The sequence below is a fragment of the Podarcis liolepis genome, assembly GCF_965112155.1.
Source record: "Podarcis liolepis genome assembly, chromosome: 7".
Classification (NCBI taxonomy): domain Eukaryota; kingdom Metazoa; phylum Chordata; class Lepidosauria; order Squamata; family Lacertidae; genus Podarcis; species Podarcis liolepis.
Genome location: NC_139561.1, coordinates 47,255,900 through 47,279,921, shown reverse-complemented (window position 1 = coordinate 47,279,921; position 24,022 = coordinate 47,255,900). Strand labels below are relative to the sequence as shown.

General features: G+C 42.8%; 1 protein-coding gene across 2 annotated transcripts in view; it reads left to right on the top strand.

The window, feature by feature from the left end:
- The first annotated feature begins 2,005 nt into the window (after nt 1-2,005).
- The window catches only part of CDH5 (cadherin 5), a 31,365-nt gene continuing 9,348 nt past the window's right edge, over nt 2,006-24,022 (top strand). The window contains exons 1-5 of one of the 2 annotated variants that reach the window (XM_083514018.1): nt 2,180-2,309; nt 17,265-17,449; nt 18,693-18,892; nt 21,451-21,739; nt 23,230-23,346. In XM_083514018.1, the coding sequence (XP_083370144.1) occupies nt 17,443-17,449; nt 18,693-18,892; nt 21,451-21,739; nt 23,230-23,346 (613 nt within the window). In that variant the 5' untranslated portion in view covers nt 2,180-2,309; nt 17,265-17,442. Of the gene's footprint in view, nt 2,310-17,264; nt 17,450-18,692; nt 18,893-21,450; nt 21,740-23,229; nt 23,347-24,022 lie in introns of both variants that reach the window. The other variant, XM_083514019.1, reaches the window with a different exon arrangement.

Sequence of the window (24,022 nt, the reverse complement as noted above, 5' to 3'; positions counted from 1 at the left end):
TTGCATTCAGCAAAATAACTTCAGCTCATTATAAGACATTCAACATCCTTCCTGGATTCCTCCTCTCTCCTCCTGGAATCCCAGCCATGTACTTTCTTATGAGGAAACTTAATTGTAAACAGCCTCTGCCAAGAAGGCTTTGAAAAATGTTCCCTCATTAGTTGCTTAACCTTCCTGAATAATAGATGAAACAGATTTTTTTAAAAGTGCAATTCATCTTTAGGGCTCTGTGTCATAAAAATGTAAAATAATGTAAGCAGAGCTCAGTCATCATGAATGCAGTGAGAAAAAGCAGTCCCTTTATCCATTTTAAGCTGTAGTGAATAACAGAGGTGAGAGATTATCTAACTCAGGATTGTTATCAAAGTCGCCTATAAAGAGATGTGGTTCCTTTGGCTACATTTATTATAACAGAGCTGTGAATTCTTCAAATTAAGCTCTTTTCCCCTTGTCTATCCCCAGCATTGCATAATTATTCTTACATTATTTAAAGAAGACATCCCATTCCTGCTTAAATGCAGCACTGGAAGAGTCTGGGTTGGATTTCCTACTGGTTTTTAAAAGGTTAACAGCAGCTACCACTGAAGTGGGGAGTTCATCTGATCAGGACTGTCACACTCCTTAGTGGTTAGCTAGTTTAAACTCTGGACTCTGGGCAGGGGGTGCTCTTTAGATCACATTTGCTTTACTGAAGGGCCACGATTCTTCATAGGCAACCTTCTGTGGGCCACATGCCTGTGGTGCATAGGGCCAGCCATAAACAAGAAAGTGGATGGTGCAATGGGCGTGACTCTTTCCTTTGTTATGGTGGACTATATCAGAGGTAACTCTAGTGACACAGAGCTTCTGGAGTTCTCCAGCAGGCACAAACACTACCGTGTGCAATGGGAGAGGCAAGGGGCACCAGATTTGGGCATCACGCAGGGTGCCACAAAAATTTGGGGTGCCAAGGTCTGCCACGAGCTACATTTCCAGCCCTTCCCCTCACAGAACTACAATTCTCAGAGTGGTTTAAGAACCAATCCCTCTTCCCAGGGAACTCTGTACAGTGGTACCTCGGGTTAAGTACTTAATTCGTTCCGGAGGTCCATTCTTAACCTGAAACTGTTCTTAACCTGAAGCACCGCTTTAGCTAATGGGGCCTCCCACTGCTGCTGCACCGCAGCACAATTTCTGTTCTCATCCTGAAGCAAAGTTCTTAACCCGAGGTACTATTTCTGGGTTAGCGGAGTTTGTAACCTGAAGCATATGTAACATGAAAAGTATGCAACCCAAGGTACCACTGTATAACATTACGCACCATGTGGAGAAAGCGAATGAGGAGAACCTATGTTCATTCTCTCTGAATACTGGAATTTGGGGGCATACAATGAAGCTGAACTTTCGAAAATTCAGGCTAGTATTTATTCACACAGCACATACTGTAGTTAAGTCATGGCATTTGCTCCCAAAAGATGTGGCAACGGCCACCAACTTTGAGGGCTCAAATAGAGGACTGGATAAATGAATGCAGGATAAGGCTGTCAATGGCTATGTTCCACCTCCATTGTCAGAGGTTGTGTGCCTCTCAATACCAGTTGCCAGGAATCACAAATGGGGAGAGGTCTGTTGCACTCAGGCCCTGCTTGAGGCCATCTGCTTGGCCATTGTGAGAACAGGATGCTGGACTAGATGGGCCTTTGGCCTGATCCAACAAGGCTCTTCCTATGTTGTTAAGGCAGCTTCCTTTGTTCCTCTCAGATTTCAAACCTTATACTCATGGTGCATCACTATAGAGAAATGCATTTTGGCTGCCGCATCTGCCAATGGACTGCAGTGTTTAAACTGACCCCTAGAATCAGCTTGCCAAGGAAAATTGAGGAAAACACAGGCCTCTCTTTCAGGGGTTTAATAAAAGTCGGGTGTTACCATTCTTACATTGTACTGATGTTAGATGATGACAACGATCCTGAAGTCTTTCCCCCACCCCTCTCCTGTGGCCTGTCCCCTGCCCTGCCTCTTTTGCGACTAGCTGGCTGAAGGTAAGTTGAACCAGTAATGAGTCAAAAAAAAGTTTTTATCTGGTTTCCTCCACTCCCTTCTCTCCCTGGCATTAGTAAGGCTTGGAACAATAACAGGATGCAGGATGGGAAAAAGGCGGACACCCAGCTGGGAAACCTTGGAGACTGTGAAGCTGAACACTCCCTGTATTGCTTAATGCAGTGAAATAACGGATTTCACTTAGTTCTTTATATCTACTCTACTTTATCCAACTGAGGCTTGGAGGCTGATTTCGGATTCTTCCTGATTTGGAATAAAGCCCAGCCCAGGTAAGAAACGTGGTCTTTGGGGAGTGAGGAAAGAGAGAATTGTTCTTGGGATTTTTAAATCTGCTACTTAAAGGCAGCTTTGTCAAAGTTTGGTGGACTAAGGTTCCCTGTAAAACATTGTGGTGGAACTTTGGCCCTCCAGATGTTGCTGAAGTACAACTCTCATTGGACCCAACAGGCATGGCCAATGGCCAGGGATGGTGAGAACTGTCGTTCGGCAACATCCAGAGGATCAAAGGTTCCCCACACCTGCTTTAAAGAGTCCAATAGTCCAGGATGTACTTTTACAACAAGCTAGCTTTCTTGAGCCTGCCATTGTACACCAACTGTGTTGCTGGGGAGGACTACCTGGAGTTGCCATAACAATCTCAGGTGGCAAAGCGGAGGATTTGTGTTTTTGAGAAAGGATGTTCAGGTCAGGTCACCAAGAACCCAAGCTGCTGCCAATAAAAGTTTAACAAGGAAATTGAGGGGTGGGGGAGAGAAAGATGTTCAGTTATCCAGTGTGTACCTGGAGAGCCTTAATGCAAACGTTTCTGTTTGAGAGACAGGAAAGCTTTCCCCAAAGAATGCTAGGAACCATAGTTTGCTAAGCATGCTGGGAACTGTTTTGTGAGGGGATTAGCTGTCTCCTCACAAACCTCAGCAGCCAGGGAACTGCAGGTGGTATAGGCATGCTTCAAATGTATCCTGTGTGTGTGACCTTAGAACTAATATGTGCCTTAAATTTTGTCATGTGGATCGGCACCATGTAGCTGATTTATGTTAAATGAAATAGCCTGAGTTAGACTGGGCCCATAATATAAAGAATGATGGATGGTGAGTGGACTGGGACCACAGCAGCAACAAAGACTTAAAACCACCCTTCCCTCATATCATGGTCCTGATCCAGCTCAGGGGAAACAATACCAGCTATTTATTTAACAAAAATCATCCACATAACACCAAACCATGTGTAGTATTCAATTAAGGTTTACTCAAAGTAAGCCTATTGTAATTGATGGGACAAACCTAGTCGTGTCTGTTCATTTCACTGGGTCTGCTATGAGTAAAACATATTTCTGTACCGCCCTATGTAAAAAACATAATGTATACGTTGACACTTGTCTACTGTAAAAGTGTCAGATTTTCTTTCTAACAAATTTTCTTTCTAACTCTGCTAATATGTGAAAACACGGGCTGTAGCTTATTGCTGAACATATGTAGATGAATCAGAAATAAGACTTACAGAGTCAGATACATATGTGTATATATTGGCTGTTCTATCAAAAATTGATAAAAAGGCCTTGAAAGCTTGCTTTGATATCTTACTGGTTTGGGACAATAAACTGAGGCACAAGCCAGACAAGATGGAATTGCTCTTAACAGATGTTTCATCTGCCCAAGTGAGTGCTATTCAGCCTCTTCTGGTGCAGGCTGCACTCTCCCTAAAACAGGGGTGTTGAACTGAGTCTGGCTAGTAAACCAGACCTTGACCTCTCACAAGCCTTGTTGGTCACTTTGAAAGGTGGGCAGGGTTGTCAAACTGGTCAGTCACTTGACATCACCACGATGCCAGGTGAAACTTTTTAAACTTGTTTTCATTTGAAATCAAGTCAAAAGGGCAAAGTCTCAGGGGGTTTCCGGTTCTGCCAAGCAGCTGATGCGTGACACCTGCAAGCCCTGCTTTAATCCATCAGGGAGTCATGTCTTTACCTGCCTCATATCTGACAAAATATATGATGTCAGGATAGGTAGGCATAGCTTGGGGGAAATGGTCTTTAGAAGGCTTAGACTTAGACTTGCATGACAGAGGTGCCCAGCCACCACACTTAAGGTTCAGAAAGGATAGGGAAGAGATTTGGTTCAGACTTCCTGAAATATGAGAATGAAAAATACAGCTAGTCTTCAACATCAGTTCTTCTCCAGAATTTTGCAATGTAGTTTTCCTATCCCCAGAAAATATGTACAAAGATGCATATAATAGAAGAAAGTGTGCATGGAACACATATATATGTTATAATAATATACAAAATTGCACTGTATTAGGGGAAATTGCACAAAAATGTGAATATTAGACAAAACAGCCTACAAAATATGTGTGTGTTAGGATGTTAGTATAATGCCTTATAGAGCAGTTGTAATGACGACTAAGAAAATGCATAAAAAATACTTAGAGCACTGCAAAGAGCTATGCAGTCTTTTCTCTATTGTTAAATACATATATTTTAAAAACTGATATATGTTTGGAGAAAAGGGTTCTGATTTGTTTTTAGTTCTCAGATGAGCAATTCACTTTGTCAGGTTTTGGGAAACGAGAACACACATCAGCCCAGAATAACTGGTTAGTTTCACGTATGCAAAGTCCCAAGTTGTTTTAGGCTTCAAACATTCATCTCAAGATTATAGCAAAAACTGTACAGATTCAAGTATGAAGCTTAATTTATGTAGGAGCAGGAAAATGCATGTATGCATTGAATAGGGTTGCCAGCTGTTCAGACCCCAAGATGCAAAGGGGCAAAGCGCTTGTGAGCAGAGAGGTGGAACCTGGCAGATCAAGGGGTCCCTTGTGGAATGGGGCAAAGTGTGGGTTCTGTGGGGGCAAATGACTGCATGTGGAAGGTCAAGGCAAGATCTTCACCATGCCCGGGGTCATGAGCGTGGAGCCTGATGGGGTGGAGGAAGAGGGAAAAGCAAATGGCAAACATTCTCAAACTTAGCAGAAAATAGCAGTCTTGACTCAGAACCTTCACCCTGAGATTTTACTCCATACCCTGGAGAGCCCAAAGGTCAGACTACACACTCTGGTCCCTTCCAGATGACCTGTTTATTGAACCTCCTTCCTGATTGGCTACTTAATGAGCATTTGCTCTCATTTGTTTACCATTTGTTCACCATAGCGTCAGAGCAAGTGTTATCCTGCACTTTCTGAGGCATTTTCCTATAGCTTTCCTTATGACAAAAAGTTTATGGGGGGTGGGTTGTGGGGGCTGTTTCACAGAGCTGCCAATCAGTTTTAATTGCACAATTTGAATTAGCTGGTACGTGATCAAAAGCCACCCCAAAGGAGTGATGGCATGGAAATGCCTTGTGTGCCAAGAGACCTGGATTCAAATCCTCAGGCAGCCATGAAGCTCCTGGGTGACCTTGAACTGGTCATCCTATCTCTCTCTCAGCCCGGTTTGTCCTGAGGATAAAGCGCGGAAGACCTTGTACACCACCTTGAGCTCTTTGGAGGAAAGTTGGGGTTCCATAAATAAAATAACAGAAGAGATCAAGGAGTAAACTTTCACTTAAACAGTTAACAGTTTGCAAAGAGCTTTGCCAAGCTGAATAGACTTGCCTCATATCCTGCTTTTGTTGAAGCAAAATGGAGTAATTGAAAACAGGATATATGTAAAGGGATTTGTATAGTCTTTTTAACCTTTGGAGGCATTTTTGATGGATTGCCTTTGCCAAGTTGAATTGTATGAACATCAGATACTATTTAAAGAGAAATCCCTCTCTTTCTTCTCTTCTCAAGAAAACAGAAATCACATGGCTTCCTAGCAGAGTGGTAATTGGCATTTGAGTGCCCTTCTTCAACAACAGAGGGAGGAGATGTTATTTGGGTGTTTGTTTGCATTTGTTAATTTATGCTAGATGGGGGGGAAACAGAAGCAGGTTGACTTTCTTGCAGAACAACAAACTTGACTGCAAAGTGCAGGAAAATCTACAAACATTCCCCTTCCTTTTAGGGTACCCACTTGTTCTACTTTGGTTGTCTATTTGAAAGTGTTGCCTGTTTGAATTGCTCGAAGTCCAGTCCAGCACCAGTTTAAAGAAGGGAGAGTAAGTTGCTAAGTTGCTCACCAACAATTAGCACCTGGATAGCAAACAGGGGTCACCTGACCACAGACTTCCACACTGTGGCAAGAGGTATTCATAAAGGACTTGATGGGTGGGGCAGAGCTGCTATGGCAGCTTTCCAGCATGTGGGTGGCTTGTGCCTCCCAGGAGAAGGAGGGGTGAGGTGATGGGGAGTCGGGCGTTGTGCAAGCGCACCAGCAGGAGTGCCAGATTGCATTTTACACCATGCTGACCTCTCCACCCACTCAGTAAGCAACAGTAACCCACCTGCTGGGAAGCTAGCATAGTGGCTCTGCCTCCTCTAGTGAGCAGCTTTTGGAGGCACTGTTTTGAATGACAGTAATTATTTTTTCCATTTCTAACTCTCCATATGCACTGGCATATGCAAATTGTATGTAGACCTGTATACTGTTTTGTCCTCTTTTTTTGATGGTGCATAAGTAGCCATCCTTGAGTGATAGCGGTGATAGCGGTGGGGGGTAGGTTATTACAATGCAATCGATTTGGCTGGGTGTACATGAATAATGGGTGTGAACCACACACACACACACACACACACACACACATATTCCTTTTCAAGCTAGGCATAGTCTGAAAGAACATGAAATAGCTGAACCTAAGCAAGTTTGAATTTGGTTAGTACCTGGATGTACAACTGCCTGTTATGTGCCCTGAGTTTGCTGCCTTGAGTCCCCTAATGAACAAACTGCACAAACCATTGCAACCAAAACAGATAACCATGGTCAGATTTTGGGACAAGCATTCATGCTTTAGTAACCCCCAAAATGGACTTCTTCCATTCACTCTACAAGAAGCAGTCCTCTATAAGCATTCCAGAAACTTCGCTTGGAATAAAATGCCACATCAGACTTCTCACTGGGTGGAGTATTTCACTCCGGTATCATTCAACCTGTCTTTGCAACATAAGCACTTAAAGCATAAGAAAAAGGAGCATGTGGCCCTCCAGAAGTTGTTGGTCTGTGGTCAAGGATTAGGGGGATTGTAATCAAGCAATCTCCAGAGGGCCACAGGTTCCCCACCCCGGAAAGGAGAACAGTCCTGCTGGATCAGACCCAGGCCTATCCAGTCCAGCATTCTGTTCTCACAGTAGTCCACCAGATGCATACAGGAAGATAACTTCTGACAAGGAGTAGGAACCACATCAAAGAAAAAAGGAGGGCGTATCCAGCATTTTTCCCCACCTCATTTTCTGACTTCCTCTATGCTTATCTGTACACAAACAGAGAAATGTGAAAGCCTCCTTATCACTTGGTGGTGCAAGGAAGTTCCACCAGTTACCCTGGTGCTCCACGGGAGATCATCAGTGCTCCTAAGAAACTATCTTATATTGAGTTGAAGCATCTAGCTCAGTATTGACTACAGGCAGTGCTCTCAAGGGAGCACCCCCAACCCTACCTAGAGATGCTGGGGATTGAATTTGGGGCCTTCTACACCCAAAGCAAATGCCATACCACTGACAATGAGATCTTCCCACTTTTTTCCTGTTGAGGTTGGGGGGAGTCCTAGAGCTATGAGCTCCTGAAATCTGACCTTCCCTCCTCATACACCACTTCCTGCTAGATTAGACTAGAGGCCTATCTAGTCCAGTGTTCTGCTCTCATAACCACCAATGGGAAGCTGGCAAGCAGGACATAAGAACATAAGCAGAGCCCTGCTGGATGAATCTGCCAGTTTTAGTTCTCTTAGTTTAATATCCACATGAAAATTTCCCAGCATTTTAGTGCATGATAAACTCATGCTGGTGTGTAGATTTCACTAATATGCATGTTTCTACTAGTAGTTTCCCCTAATTTCATGCATTTTGCGTGTTATTATTTCTATTTCCCCTAATATATTCATTTTTGTACACATCATTTGGCTCAAGAAGCAATCACAAAATTCAGAGAAGGGCAAATTTTGAAGGATCCTTGCATTTCAGTTCACATATTGTTTTGAGAAATGTGAATTTAGTAGCTTCTCGCTAAAATTAGAACAAACCTGAATTCCCTGCCCGATCCCTACCCAAGCTACATTAATCCATTGTCTTTGTCTTGCCAGGGATAGAATAGCGTGACCTTTAGGTCTCCCATAGTATCCATTGAAATCACTGGAGTTTCCATTCTTCTGCCATCTGCAGGAAGCCAGCCATCTGGCCATCCTCTGCCCATTCCTCACTTCCCAGTCAGCTAATAGAAACCTTCTTATAGCATAGAGCTGGACACGTCCACAGAACACGTCCACAGAGTCAGGGTCACAGTTTCTCATTCTTCAAATTTTAAACTCAGTTCTCCACAGTTCTACAGCAATTTGAGAGTTATTGTTATTTTTTAATTCTCATGAAAACTCGCCGGTAGTTTGGTGTGTATTTCGCCTTATAAACACATTTTTTAATGCAGTTTCCCAGTATACTCATCTTTGTAAGCAAATTCCTCTAATGTAATGCATTTTTTATGTTATCTTCATGGATATATTCATTTTTATGCATGCTTCCCCCTAATATATGCAGTTTCAAAAACATTGGTTGGTTGGACAAGTGTATCACAAAATTCAGGTAAATGCAAATTTTGAAGGATGACTACATTTCAGTCCTTGTATTGTTTCAGAAAGTGTGGATATGATAAATTCACCTTTAAATGTGAACTGAACCCAATTTCTTCCCCATCCCTACTCCTGAAGAACCTTCGTGAATGGTGAGATGTGGTCGTTACAGACTAACCATTTGCTTTCAAAAGATCGATTTTGTAGAACTATTTTACAAAGCCCCTCCAGCTGTGAACTTTCTTCCTGGCACTCAGCACACTTTTTGCTGTGCTCAGAGCTCTTGGGTGCCAAAAAGAACTCAAAGTGGGTGGAGATGCAAAACAATGTGATCTCATGAACAGCAAGAGGCTTGCAAATTGTTGGCTGTTGCCCTCTGTCACCTCTGTGCCAAAGTGTAAATGTTGTATCTTTTTCTAGCTCGCTCCCAACAACATCATCCAGGCCAAGAAATCCTAATAAGCACAGGTTCTATTAAGGATCTGAATGTGAAAAGTGTTCCCTGCTGAAATAAGTAAAACTAAAAGCAACTGTGTGATCATAGAAGTAATTAAAGCTATGAGGCAACTCATAGCTAGTTTACAACATGGTATGGGCATTTCCTTTGCTAGGTCATATTTATGTACTCATGAAGCAACGTGGGTACAACAGGACCACACATTTAGATCCATCTCTGAGATCATGCAACCCTTCCCAGCTTCAAACACAAGGATAGGCTAGGGTGAATCTGGACCTCAAAAACACATTGAAGGTTTAACAGTAAAAATACTTTCCTCGTTCTATCTGTTAGCAAAGTCACTTAATTAACACAGACAGTCCACAGAGAAAATACCTGCTATCATATTACTGAGGAAAACTGGACAAAAACAGAGCATAATTTGAGGAGGAAGGAACAGAGAGGTTTTGTCTCTCTTTCTTCAGGCCTTGCAGAGAAATTTAATTCAGTTCACATTATAAGCAGAATTTATCACATTTGCACTTTCCTAAATACTATGAGAAGTGAAACATAGGCTTCCATTGAAATTTGCACTTATTCAAACTTTGTAATGCAATTCTCCAACCAACCAGTGTTTACAAAAATGTATATACTAGGTAAAAGTAGGCATAAAAATGAGTATGTTGATGAAAATGACAAACATTACATTTGGAGAACTTGCTTGCAAAAATGTGTACATTATTCAAAACTGCATACAAAATGTATTTATTAGGAGAAATTTGCACTAAAATGCTGAATAATTTTTATGAGCATATTTTAAAAGAAAATGTGTAAATTGCTGCAGAAATGCAGAGAAACAAATTTAAGGTTGGAAAAATGAGAAACAAGGAGAATCAAAACTGCCAATTCCTTCCATCTCAATTCCTTAGGTTCATGGTTCAATGAAAACATAAGAACCCTCTTTAATTAGGCCAAAGGCTGAATGAATGAATGAATGAATGAATGAATGAATGAATGAATGAATGAATGGCTCATCTAGCTCAGTATCCTCTTCTCATAGTGGCCCACCAGAACTTTGATCAAGACAGTATTCCATTTTCAAATTGTAAGCTCTGTTTTATTTGGGGTGCAGGGGAAGAGAGCTAACCAAAAGGAAACTAAGACGCCTTGAACTTTTTTGACATGTTGTGATAATTGCAAAACTGCTTAGTGCAGCATTTTATGGAATGAACTAAGATGACCATTTCTGCTGTTGCTTCAAAGTCCAAAGGCACTAATACTCATCTGGTGGGTATAATTCTCTAGCAGAAGCAACAGGATAAGGTATCGCCATTTCTCATTTTAAATGCCCTTATTTCCTATTTTACCTGGTTTAAAATAGACCTTGCATGAATGTTGTATGCACTCCTAAAGTGCCTATATCAGGAATGACCCTTTTTGGTCAAAGGTAGAAATAATTACCTCTAGTAATTTTTAAATAACTAGAGGTTCTTTTAATGCACACAGAGAGCTAGATGATGTTTTCTTCGTAACTTTTGATGGTCCATAATTATGAGCTAATCAGACATGCCTGATGAGGAAGCTGGAGAGAAATAATGTGGCAGTAATAAGAACTCGGTAACTGGAGACTGAAATCAAAATAGTCACTGTTGTAACACTGGAAGGCGTGATACAGAATCTTCTTTCCAGGGTTGCCTCTAGACTTTCATTATTTTGCACTGGAGCTTAGTTTTGAGCACTTAAAGTGGAGTGTTCGGTCATCCTGGGGCAACAGTTCTACTTTTTAAAAAGGACTTTTGCAGTTAGGAAAGTGACAGAAATGTGCTGAACAGTGGGTGATGAACAATTGATTGTGCTACAGCCTGTATAGTGAATGTAGAGAGAGGTTGATTCTCCCTCTAATAAGAATTCTTCATGGAAGATCTCCTGAAGATCTCCTGTTTTGCTTATGGGATGTTTCCTCTAGATCACTGAGTAGTTGCAATAAATAAATAAATTCTGACTTCAGTGAGGATCAGGAGAAATTTTCTGCTGGCTGCTTGAGAGAGAGGAAGAGGAAAAAATGGAGACTGTAAATGCATCTGCTTTTAATTGCTTTAACTAGTCATATGTTTCATTTGTGCATCTAATTTTATTGATCTGTGACTGCTGTAAACAATTCATTCAGTTAATGAGAAGACTGTAAGCACCATGCAAGCAAATCAGGATGACTGCTCATTGTCATATAACGTTGCAGAAAACAAATCATAATGAGCGCTCAATAAAGACCGGATATAGTACAACTTCTGTTTAAGCCTTGGGCAAGCAAATCAGGATGAATGCTTGATTAACAGGTTGCCTAGTGAAGCTCTGATAAAGGTTGGATATGTCACTCTCTGTGGTAAAGGACCACAGATCAAGGGCTTCTCAACAGTCCATTTCTTTACTTGAGATGTGGCTTGGAATTCTCACCACCGACCAAAGTGGAATGCTTGTAGAGAGATGCAAGTGTCTGTGTGTATTGTTTGGTTTCCTTGGAATAAGGGACAGCAAAGACTGTGGTGTCTTTAGGATATATGGTTTATTTGCACATATTTACAGCCTGCGTGCTCACAGATCAGGTCCTCCCTTTAAGAGGGCTCATGTTGCGGTGAGACCTGGCAACCAAACCCTGTGTTGTGGGTGGGTTTGATTGAATAGCCACAACACCCAATTGGTAGGTCCCTTGATGCTGGGTTTAATCAGGCCAATGGGACGCAAGCTAAATGGATCAAGGGACCTATATATAACTATGCACGTGACCCAGAGCTTCCTCTTTCAGTGCATGCATCGGAACACCCGTCCACCTCTCCCTATATTTAGGACTGTGCGCTTGACCTTGCTATGCCATCATATGTTGTCTGTTGTTGGGACAGGGGCACGGCAGGAATTTTCCCCACTTGGCTGATTGGCTGGTGCCATTTGGGTTCCGCCTGCCGCGTAGCAAATCGTCACAACTTGTAAGGTTGCAGATAGGCTCTGGTTCAGGTGATAGGGATGGGGGAACGCTCTCACCATTCCTATGTGAAGGGTATTCCGTTAAAGGAATCCAGGGACTCAATGGTTTGGTCAACCCTTTGAGGGGGTTGTACCTGTGCCTGAGTCCAGGGGGCATTTGGGTGGCGGAGATAGCCTGTTCCCGGCCTTCCGCTTATCCAGGTGTTCACCGTAGGCTGACCTATGCTGGTGCCCTGGGTCAGCACTACCTGCAATGGTGCAGGGAGCTAGTCGAACCAGAGCCTATGCAACCACTCACTTGCTGTAATCAATAAAGTTGTGGCCTAAATTCTGCCAAAAAACCAAACCAAAATTTGAGTCTTGTCTGAATTTATTTAAGGGGAAGGTTTAAAGGTCTCAACATGCAACATTAACACCCCAAGAAGTTCTTGCTTCTTCCATAGCCACTGCCTTGGATCCCAGGAGAAATCAGGCATGACTCTGTCTCTCAGCTGCTTCTAGCCTCTAGCTTGCACACACTTCAGCTGGGACTTTTGTCTTTCTAACTACACGCCAGCTGGGGGAGTGAGGTACCCATTTCCCTTGTGTCATAGAAACACTTCCTTTGCCATCTTAATGGCCCATACTTAGACCATTACCTCACCAGGAAGCTGGCCTGCCTATTTCAGCAATTGAATCCTTGTTGGATCCAGGAATTAGAAGGGACTCGGGCGTATAGCCTAACTACTCCCAACACAACACTAATAGTTGCTCAGGTTCATAGTAAAACCAAGGCCAGTCATTGCACTAGCTCTAGCTTCTGAAGCGCCTTCAATGGCAACTTCTTGTAAAGCACATGATAAGAGTCAATCTTTGAGATCACCTGATCATGAATGAAAGCTCTACCAGATCCCTGGCATCGTGAATGAAGGAGGGGACTGAGGAAAGTTGCATGTATAAAAGCTGATACAGTAGAAGACTTTGGTTGGGAGAGAGGATACAGATGAGGTGAAGAAGTGTAGTAAGAGTTTCTTTGCTCCTTGGCATGGTGTTCCAGAAAATTTGCTTACCACAGCAATTTCCTAGTCAGTTGATGGCCTTCTGGATACGTACAGTATATCCCAAATGTCCTGTTATATGTTTATGTCTGAACCCTCATACATGCCCAGCTTGCATGAGAACCCTAACATACCCTTTTTGATGAGAAACAGAGCGTTGTATGTGGAGACAAAGGTGCATTGTTCTAAAAGTGTGAGTGTTCCAACCCTTATACCCAAAAAAAAGAACTTTCCACAGCAAGAACTAACAAAAGAATTATTACAAGGAAAAGAGAGTAGGCGTACTACAGAGACAGTAAACCATGTGAGATAAACATAGACATATACACCATAGCAGCATTTTACTGTAGCTACATTCCTAGCACTCCCGCTTAAGGATAAAAGACCTTAGGATCCTAAGAAGCATAAGCATAGAGAATCAACATGGCATGTGTTATGGGACTCATGAAAAATAGGGATAGAGGCAAGATTATACCTTATCTAGGAGGCTCTGGACCAAAAGTCAGAATGAAGATCTGTGAGAATTAAGCTCTCACCTCTGAAACCGTCACCGTGTCAGGCAATAGAGATCTCGCCCTTTCCTTGGTCTGATCTCCAGCAGAGTGCTAAAACTCAGAGTGGCGTGAAGTGGGGTGGAAATTGTTAGAGCTTTAGGGTGCTGCCCGAACCTGTGCAAAACCTGTCCTTGAACATGATTTGGGGTCTCATGTACTTGCATGTAAAACGGGAGGGAAAGTGCTGACTTGCAAAAGGGGACAGGAAAAGATTCCTTTCAACTATAAAGTTTAATGATTGTTCCTCAAGATTATCATAGTGTCTATGGAGGTGAGTAGGGCAAATTCATACGTTCAGGCAAAACAAGCTTTATCTTGCTATTTCTAAGTGTTATCAATTAAGCCTTAAATGGAATCAGTGTTTGTTTCAAATCCAACTTACAAATCCCTGAGGAAACTGATTAGCAGGTTTTCCTGGTGGCGAAATAGTTTATCAGTATATGCTTCCTTGCAATCAGTCAAAAAGCCTGATGTTTCATTCTACATCACAAGCAGGGTAAGGGGTCACTGAGAGGTTGATACTTCAATATAACACAAGCAAGATTAATGCCCTGATCCATAAAAATGAACCAAAGAAAAGTCATATCAAGTGTCCCTAATTTCAGCCTAGTGAAAGTTAGGAACAGAAAGCAAGACAAAATACTGTTTAAGACATACACACCCCCACCTTAGTTAAAATGCTTGGGAACTTCTGAAAATAAGAACCTTCCAACATTACAAAATGTATCCTTACATTTAAAAAAAAAACTGAAAGGACTCTTTCAATGAAAAAAAAAACCCATCGAACTCCTTTGTAAATGCAAGCAGAAAATTGGTTTCTTCCAGTAATAGCATTCTATTTATGTTAGGAATTGCAATAAAACCCTTTGTCTATATAACATAAATGCATTGTTCATCCAGTCATAGATGCCTTGTGGTGAAGAAAAAAGCACATGTATCTGAAAGTGTCCTTATTATCTCTTTTAGCTGAGTATCATGAGGCTTCACTTACTAAAGTAATATTCACTCATTATCCAAATCCTCTGTCAAAACTAGATTGGTAGATGAGATTGTAACCATGCATAAATGGAAATTAATCAAGTGTGCTGCCCATCGTACGTAGATTCAGGGCATGATCCACAACCTCCTTCTGTGTCTTTTATAATACCAACATACCTTTCCCAACCCTCACGCATACAGGACTATAGAATAGTCTTTGTTTTGCTCATCTCTGTATAGGGATGGAGGGCGAAATTCAATTCAATTCACAAATAAAGGCAAACTTACCTTGTTCACACTTTCTAGAATAACACATGAACAGTGTTACAGCCATATTTTGAAATTTGCATTTCTCCAAATTTTGGAATGCAGTTTCTAGCCAAGTAATGTAAACCAAAATGCATATGCTATGGTAAAATGTGTATGGAATGCATATATTTGTGGAAAATAATATACAAAGATGTGTTATATTCAGGGAAATAACTCTGCAAAAAATTGTATATCAGGAAAAACTACAGACAAACATGTTTATCAGGAGAAATTTGCACTACAATGCTGGTGAATTTTCATGAGGACATTTAAAAGGAAAAATTGCAAAATGATGTGGAAACATGAGGAACTGAACTTGAGAATAAGGCTATCAATGGTTACAAATCCTGATGGCCATGTTCTACTTCCACTGTCAAATCTCTGGATACCAGTTGCTGGAAACCACAGGAGGGGAGAGCAGTGTTAAGTTCATGTTCTGCTTGTGGGTTTCCCATAGGCATTGGGTTGGCCACCGTGAGAACAAGATTTTGGACTAGATGGGTCATTGGGCTGCTGTCAGCGTGGTTCATGATATGATAAGTCCTGCCCTGTCTGAAACAGGTCTTTAATTTGATCCAGCAAGGACTCCCAGCTCAGTGGCAGAGCTCATGTGTGTTTTTGTGTGTGTGTGTTTTTAAAAAGGTCTTAGGTTCAGTTGTTCTAATCTTCAGACAGAGGTGGGAAACTCTGAAACCTTGGAAGGTTGCTGTCTGTCACTGTAGATGAGAGTGGGGAACCTGAGGCCTGAGGACAGCATGTGGCATTCCAGGATTCTCTGTATGGCCCTTGGGATTTCCCCAGGTCATAGCTCTCCTTTGTCCTGCTCCATGCCCTCTGAGTATTTTTGCCTGGCTGGAAAGTGTCCATGGACTGTGATAACACATCTCTATTCAGGCAAGCAAGGGGGGGCTTTTGCATGACTGGAATGTACCCTACTGTACAAAGTTAGGAGTCCCATCCATTGCTTCACCCACTTTTGCCCACCACTGGCATGTGCCCCCCAGAAGGCTGCCTATGAGGAAGTGCAGTCATTGGGCTGAGAAATGTTCCCCACCTCCACTGCAGCCAATAACAATGCAGGTGGACCAGTGGCCTGATTCAGGGCCCTTCCAGACTTTCTTTTTATTGCACATTCATGATTATTTGTACTAATGACATGATCCTGTTTTTAATACTATTTGCACCTGCAAACCTTTGGGGACGATCAGACTGATTCACTTCAAATCAGTCCATATCTGATAACTTTCTGCTGAGATCCCATAACTTTTTATACCACAAATATGTGGGGGGGGAGGGGGTTGCCCCACGTTTGTTATGCTACAACCCCTCCAGACAGCAATAATGCAATAGCATTGAGGAAGTGTTGCAGAACAAACTACAGCAGGATAAATCTACCACTGGTTCTCTACTGTGTCAATGACATGTTGCAGAATATACCCACTGCAACAAAACACCAATATGCAGGGGCCCAGAGTATAAGCCAGCTTCCTGTGTTCTCTAATTACTGGCAAGAAGGGATTTGCAAGTGGAAACATGCACGTTCCAAACTTTTTGCTCATGATGCAAACGTTGTAATATTAGAGGAATCTTGTGGCTGGTTTGGAAAACTTCAAGAGAAATGGTATATTGGCTTCAGCAAACAAACTGTTCCAGGGAAGATGGGGCTGACAATCCAGTTCCCAAAAGTCAAGAAGAGACAGATGTATTTTATCTGGCGACACAAAGTCTGCTCAAAAAAGCACTTGGAGGAAGTGAAACCCTTTGCAAGTTTTCGGAATGTAAAAAGAAATGAATGTGAAGGAAATGGAAGGAAAGGGGCAGACGAGAAGTACTGTGGCCATCTTTTCAATGATGCAGGGAAGCTGCCTTTTGGGGGTCAGATCATTGGTCCAAATAGTTCAGTACTGTCTACACAACCTGCTCATCTCCCCTTTGAATTGAGGATGTCCTACACGCAACCCACAGCCACCAGTGCCCAGCATCAACTGCCTGAGGCAGCCACCTCACTGTGCCTAATTATAGGACTGGCCCTGAGGTGGTGTTTCATAAATTATAATCAATAAATGTCACCTGGTATCAGGCATGTTTGCAATGAGAATGCAGTGATGTGAGCTTAGATAGACCACCACTTCCGCGCCTGATAAAACAATGCAGCTGCAACCCCATCACACCCATGATTCATCAAAATCTGGGCAGGTTAAGGTAATCCCAAGAATAAAGGCTCCCATAGTATTTAGATGTATTGTGATATACCAGGGTCCTCCAGATATTGCTGACTACGGCTCTCTTCATTTCTTAGCACTGGCCATGCTAGCTGAGCCTGACAGCAGTTGGAGGCCCACAATAGCTCACCACCCACAAATTTCACGTCCCTTCAATTAACTGAATTCAATGTGGCCTCACTCTGTTGAACCATCAGACTTTGGAGGCCCGTAAAACTCCAGGCTGGTTCAGACATTGCCAAGAGGTGCAGAAAGATGGCAGGTGAGAGACCTGTGCTTCAGTTTCCTCTCTTAATGGTATATATTTAGTTATTAGTTCAGTTAAATTGATTGTTTGTAGGCTGTTTTCCCAAAAAAGCTGCCTAAAATACCACACACCCTTTGCCATTTTACATTGCGGTTTATTTATATGCTGCCTTTTGACCAAAAAAAGGCCACCAAGGCAGCTCAGAAAGAGTAAACAAATACATGCAAATACAATAATGCAAATGCAAAATAATACAAATGCAAGTGATACGATTCAAAGCAAAATCTTAACATTTCAAAAGTATTAAAAACCCAGCATATCTGTGTTCCTGCCAAAAAGAAATACTTAAGCAGCAGATTTGCCTTATAAGGGTCAGTGAGTGCCAGTGTGGTGTAGTGGTTAAGAGCGGTGGACTCGTAATCTGGTGAACCAGGTTCGCGTCCCCACTCCTCCACATGCAGCTGCTGAGTGACCTTGGGCCAGTCACACTTCTCTGAAGTCTCTCAGCCTCACTCACCTCACAGAGTGTTTGTTGTGGGGGAGGAAGGGAAAGGAGATTGTGAGCCGCTTTGAGATTCCTTCAGGTAGTGATAAAGCGGGATATCAATTCCAAACTCCCCTTCTTCTTCTTCCCAGGCAGGGGGAGTGGGGCAAGGCAGATAGAAAATCTGCTTGAAGGCTCTTTTGGAATTTTCTGGTGGAATATGTGGTGATTGCCACCCAATGGATAATTGTAAGGTGTGGCTAGAAAAGTTCAAGAAGGAGGCAGCTATCATTGGCTACTAATTTTGGTGGTGATATACTACAGTGGTACCTCAGGTTAAGAACTTAAATTGTTCCGGAGGTCCGTTCTTAACCTGAAACTGTTCTTAACCTGAGGTACCACTTTAGCTAATGGGGCCTCCCGCTGCTGCTGCGCTGCGTGATATCTGTTCTCATCCTGAAGCAAAGTTCTTAACCTGAGGTACTATTTCTGGGTTAGCGGAGTCTGTAACCTGAAGCCTCTGTAACCTGAAGCATCTGTAACCCGAGGTACCACTGTACCACCAAACTTAGAGGTGGCATGCTACTGAATAGCAGCTACTAGGGAGCAACAGTGAGAGAGGGCTATTGTCCTCATGCCCTGCTTCCCAGAGGCATCTGATTGGCCATTGTAGGAAGCTGGATGCTAGACAAGATAGGCCTTCAGGTGCACGGGGAGAGTTTCATTGGAAAGACCCCAACAACATCTGTAGTCATTGTTTGTATTGCTTTACAGGGCTTTCTTCCACAGAGATGGCAAGATGCTGCCTTCTCCTGCTTTCTTTGCTGCTGGTTCCCACTAGTGCTCATGGGGAAGATTTCACAAGGACTGCTGTTAACAGCAATATTAACAAGCGCATAAAGAGAGAGTGGATCTGGAATAAAATGCATATTATCGAAGAACACAATGGGACTCTACCACATCATGTTGGGAGGGTAAGAATATATTTGTTGAATTTCAGTCCTGCCCATCCTCCCAAATGAATGTAATTTTTACCCTGTTCTTTTACAATTAACGATTGATGAACCATCAATTCATAGTTCAGTTGTAAAGGATGTGCTTTATATGCAGAAAGGCATAAGTACAATTCCTGAAGTCTCCAGTTGAAAGAAACTATCAACGGCTACTAGCTAGGATGGCTATGTTCTGCTTCCATGGCCCGAGGCACTTGCTGTGAATACTGTTGCATGAAGGTCTTGCTTTTGGGCTTCCCATAGGCCTCTGGGTTGGCCTCTACAAGAACAGGATACTGGATCAGATGGGTCATTGGCCTGATCCATCAGGCTCTTCTTATGTTCTTACAAGCAGGTAACTAGTGACGAGGAAGATCTCTGCCTATGAGTTGCAGAGTTGAGATAGATTGACAAATTGTCCAGCGTGGTATGAAGTAGCTTCCTATATTTTTCCAAATTCCTTTTCATTTCTATTGTCTGCCTGTGTGCCAGCCTCTCATCCAACCTGTGGCTGCTGTTGCTGAGAAGACCTTGCTCACTCATAGAAGAGGAGACCAATCTGGTCTGTATCACTGAGACCTGGGTGCTCACCTGTGTATTCAGTGCAGTATCAGGGAGGGGAAGTTGCTGTGGTCTACAGAGATTCTCTCTCCCCCTTCAAACTTTCTGTCCTGTTGGAGGCGAGATCTAGAGTGTGTTTTCCTGGCCCTGGGCAATTGGGACAGATTGGAGATTCTGCTGGTTTACTGCCTGCCTCACTGAAGCTCAATCCACATAAGACTGAGGAACTGTTAGTGGGTGGTTCCCTACACCGGGTGGCTGGGAGGTTGCCTACTCTTGATGGGGTTGTACTCCCTCTGAAAGAGTGGGTATGCAGCTTGGGGTTCCTTTTAGATCCATTGCTGTTCTCATATGGCCTTGGTGGCTTGGAGTGCCTTCCATCAGTTTCAGCTGGAGGCCCAGCAGCACCCCTATCTTGACAGGGATAGCCTAATGTCTGTCGTCTATACTCTGGTAACCTCTAGGTTAGATCACTGCAACACACTGTACATAGGGCTGCCTCTGGAGATGGTTTGGAAACTTCAGCTGGTGCAGAATTCAGTGGCCAGGCTTCTCATTAGGGCAAGACAGTTTGAGCATATAAAACCAATCCTGACCCGGCTGCTCTGGCTGCCAGTTAGTTTCTGGGCCCAATTCAAAGTGCTGGTTTTGACCTATAAAGTCTAAAATGGCTCAGGACCGCAATGCCTCAAGGATGTCCTCTCTCCATATGAACCGACACTGAGAACATGCTCTGAGGCCCTTTTTCATGTGCCTCCTCAACGAGGGGTCCGGAGAGTGGCAACACATGAACGGGCCTTTTCTGCGGTCGCTCCCCACTTGTGGAATGGTCTCCCAAGGGAGGCTCACCTGGTCCCTTCCTTACATATCTTTACGTGTGAGGCAAAAACATTCTTCTCCCAGGCCTCTGGCTAATTAAACAATTTATGGCCTTTTAAACTGGGTGGGAAGGGATATTGTTTTTGTTTGTTACTATGTTATGCATTTTTGTGTTTATATATTGTAAACAGCAAGTGATTTTCAGGTGAAGGGGAGTATAGAAATTTAATAAATAAATAAAATAAATAGAAATAGAAATTATTCAGCAAACATTAAACAAGCAGTGCACACCACAGCAGTTCCGGGAAATTATTTTGCCCATGAATCTACATGAAAGTACCTAAAGCCATGAAAGCTGGAAATCTATCATTTTCTATGAAGCCCTAGTATTATAGCACTATGACCTTTCTGCAAAGCTTCGATGCATTTGCGGGTCTGAGAGCTAACACAAGCATGTTGAGAAGGAATCAGATATATGCTGTTCCTTTCTTGGAAGACGAACGTGCAAACATACAAAGGAAGGAACTCTCTTTGGGGACAATTCCAGGAAAAGAGAGGAAGCTTCGCCATGTCCTACAGAACAAGCTCACATTAGCAGACAGTACTTGTTGCAGTACTCACAGCCTGTCAGGCAAATGCACTGATCCAGAAAGGTCCCCTTCACTTCACTATGACAGCCTGACAGAACCCTGCTAACATTCAGGGAGATGAAAACATACAGCTGCCTCCATCAAGGACAGCATCAAACTCAGCAATGAACACCATCTGAAAAGCTTTGCCTGAGTCACATGCAGTTAATCAAGGGGATTTCATAATACACTGTTCCATTGACTATATTGTTGTATGCCACCCCTATCTCCAAGCGGGACGAGACTCTAAGGGTTCCAGGCAGCTTACCCAGGTTTTGTGTTTTCTTTTGGAAATGAGGCACAGCAAAGACTTTGGTGGCCTTCTATAAATATGGTTTGTTTACACATATATACAACCCGAGCAATGGGTTTTATGAGTCCCTGGCCATTGGCTAGCCTTCTTATGGCTTCTGGGAGTTGTAGTTCAGCAGCATCTGGGGACTGTGTTCCTAGGATTCCTTACTGACTGTCACAATTTTGTTCTGCTTTCACATTTTAATTCTTATTTACAGACTTTGTTGTACTTTTTAGATCACATCAACCATCAGGAATCCCAATGCTAAATACGTTCTTGAAGGGGAAGGTGCTGGGACTCTGTTTAGAGTGGAAGACAGCACTGGAGATGTGTCTGCAAATGAGAGGCTGGACCGAGAGAAGAAAGCTGAGTACCACTTGAAGGCTCACATTCTTGACCGTTTCACCAATAAGTCATTGGAACAACCTTCCGTGTTTCGTATCATAGTCTATGACATCAATGACAATGCCCCAGTTTTTGTTCAAAAAGTGTTTAATGGTTCTGTCTTGGAAATGTCACCACTAGGTAAGCTCATCTCTCTCTTTTAAAAAATGCTACTGTGCTTGCATGCGAAAAAAGGGTACCTTAACAGAAACTAGGCATGGGGAGTCACTTTTTGCCCAAGGGACAGATTCAAACCTAGCCAACCTAGGACCCTAGAAGTTGTTTCTCTGCCCAATAGCAGGCAAGGCTAGAAGTGAAAAGGGAGGGGCAAAAGTCAGCAAGTTGAAAGGCCAACAAAGCAAAAATACCAGCAAAACATTTTTTTTAATGTGCATATTTTTTATTTATTTAATTTTATTTTTATGTATTCTGCAAACATTTTACATATTCTTAAATTTAAGTCTCCTTTAAGGCTTAGTCTTTAAAGTATCTAAAATGAATGTAAGATACATAAAATGTTAAGTTTAATCAGGGGAAAGCCACAGATAACGTGGAAAGTGACAGGACAAATAAAAATGATAGATGGGTAACATCAAATGATGTCACATGATTGGCAAGTGGGCAAAATTTGCTAGAAATGGGTTCAGAGGCCGGAGGTTTCCCACCACTAATATAAATGAAAAGAAGCATAGATCATCCAGTTGCAGTAAGAAAGCTAACTCTCCCTTAGTTTCTTACGCTGAATACTTGCAGAAACAGACCATGGCTCAGAGCCACTCTAGTCATGTGGAGCTAGCCGTGTGCAGTGATTTATGGCCCTGGATGGAGGTTCAAGACATCTAGCCAGCTCAACCAAGCCCAGATTAGCACTTAGATGCATAATGTTCTTTGAGAGCTTACACACACACACACACACACACACACAGAGAGAGAGAGAGAGAGAGAGAGAGAGAGAGAGAGAGAGAGAGAGAGAGAGTACCCACCCTAGATCCCTGGTCTGTAAGTAACCTCTCCCTTCTCTTAGTTAACCCTTTCCATCCTTGACTCGCCACTTGTGTGGCTAGCCCCAGAATAGCTTCCTCTTTCACCAAGCCTTTTAAGCTGATATCTTTCCCAGTCTACATCTGCACTGGAATTGTTTTAAATATATTTTTATTGTTTCATCACTTGTTTGTCACCCTGGGCTCCTTTGGGAGGCAGAGCAGGCTATACCTTTATTTGATTGTTTAATTGAGCATTCTTATTATAACCAGTGTGGAGTAGTGGAGTAGAGTTCTGGACCAAGAGCCTGGGTCAGGCACTGTCTCTCTGCCTGGTCTACCTCACAGGGTTGTGGCAGTGATAAAATGGGGAGGGGGAGGAAAAACTGTGTACACTTACATGGCCTTGAGTGCCTTGGAGCAAATGTAGGATAGAAATGTCCTAACAACAGCAGCATTAAATAGGAGGGTTCAAAGTGGTGAGGGAGGAGAAGGTTTGTCTCAGGAGAGTCAATTTTTCACACCTCTTTAAGCAGATTCATCACAGTTCTTGTTGGCAGTTTTTGACACGAACAGAATCTAAACACTAATAATTGAGTATCATCTTTTGGTAACAATCTCTCTGCCCCCCCCTTCTCTTGCTCTCTCTAGGAACATCAGTCACCAAAGTGACAGCTGTAGATGCTGATGACCCCACAATTCTTGGCAATACTCGTGTTTCCTACAAAGTTATTCAGGGAAACCAATACTTCAAAATAGATGATACTGGTAGGTATGATATCAATAAATCAGCTGGTGAAAAGTAATCCTGCCAGACTCAACTCCTCCCAATTCAGGAAAGCTAGTCCTGGGAAGTCAGAGATCCATAAGTAGAACAAAGCGCTCTTATTGCTCACACTAACAGGCAAGCCTGTGTAGGAAACTTCTGTGTAGAAGTCAGGCCACACCACATCATCTGTCAAGTCAGCTTGTTGATCTGTCAACCTTTGAGAACTTTCAGACTCACTGTGAAATAATATACTTCTGCATACCCACCTGCTGAGTCTTCCAAGCAAGCAGAAACCAATGCCTTTTTGACAGGAGTGCCAACTTGGCCCTGCAAACATGGGTGCCCGGGGCTGTGAGTGCCATGCAGTGTGCATGGCCCTGGCACTAAAATTGTGGGTGCCCAGCCACTTCATGGGGAATTTTGTGGGAGCTCAGGCACTCAGGGCCCCAGGGAGTTGGCACCTATGCTTTCTAATGGTCCCATTTAGCTTCCAAACCAATAGATATGAAACCACCAAAGTTTGGGATTAGAAGGATCTTTGAAAAGTTCAAAGGATTTCTCACCCCCTCATCTGCTGATGAGGAGCAAACAATGACAGCTGGCTTTTCTAGATTTGAAGCAGGTGGGTAGGTATGTAGGTAGGTAGACCATACCACACATAAAGTTTACCTTGGA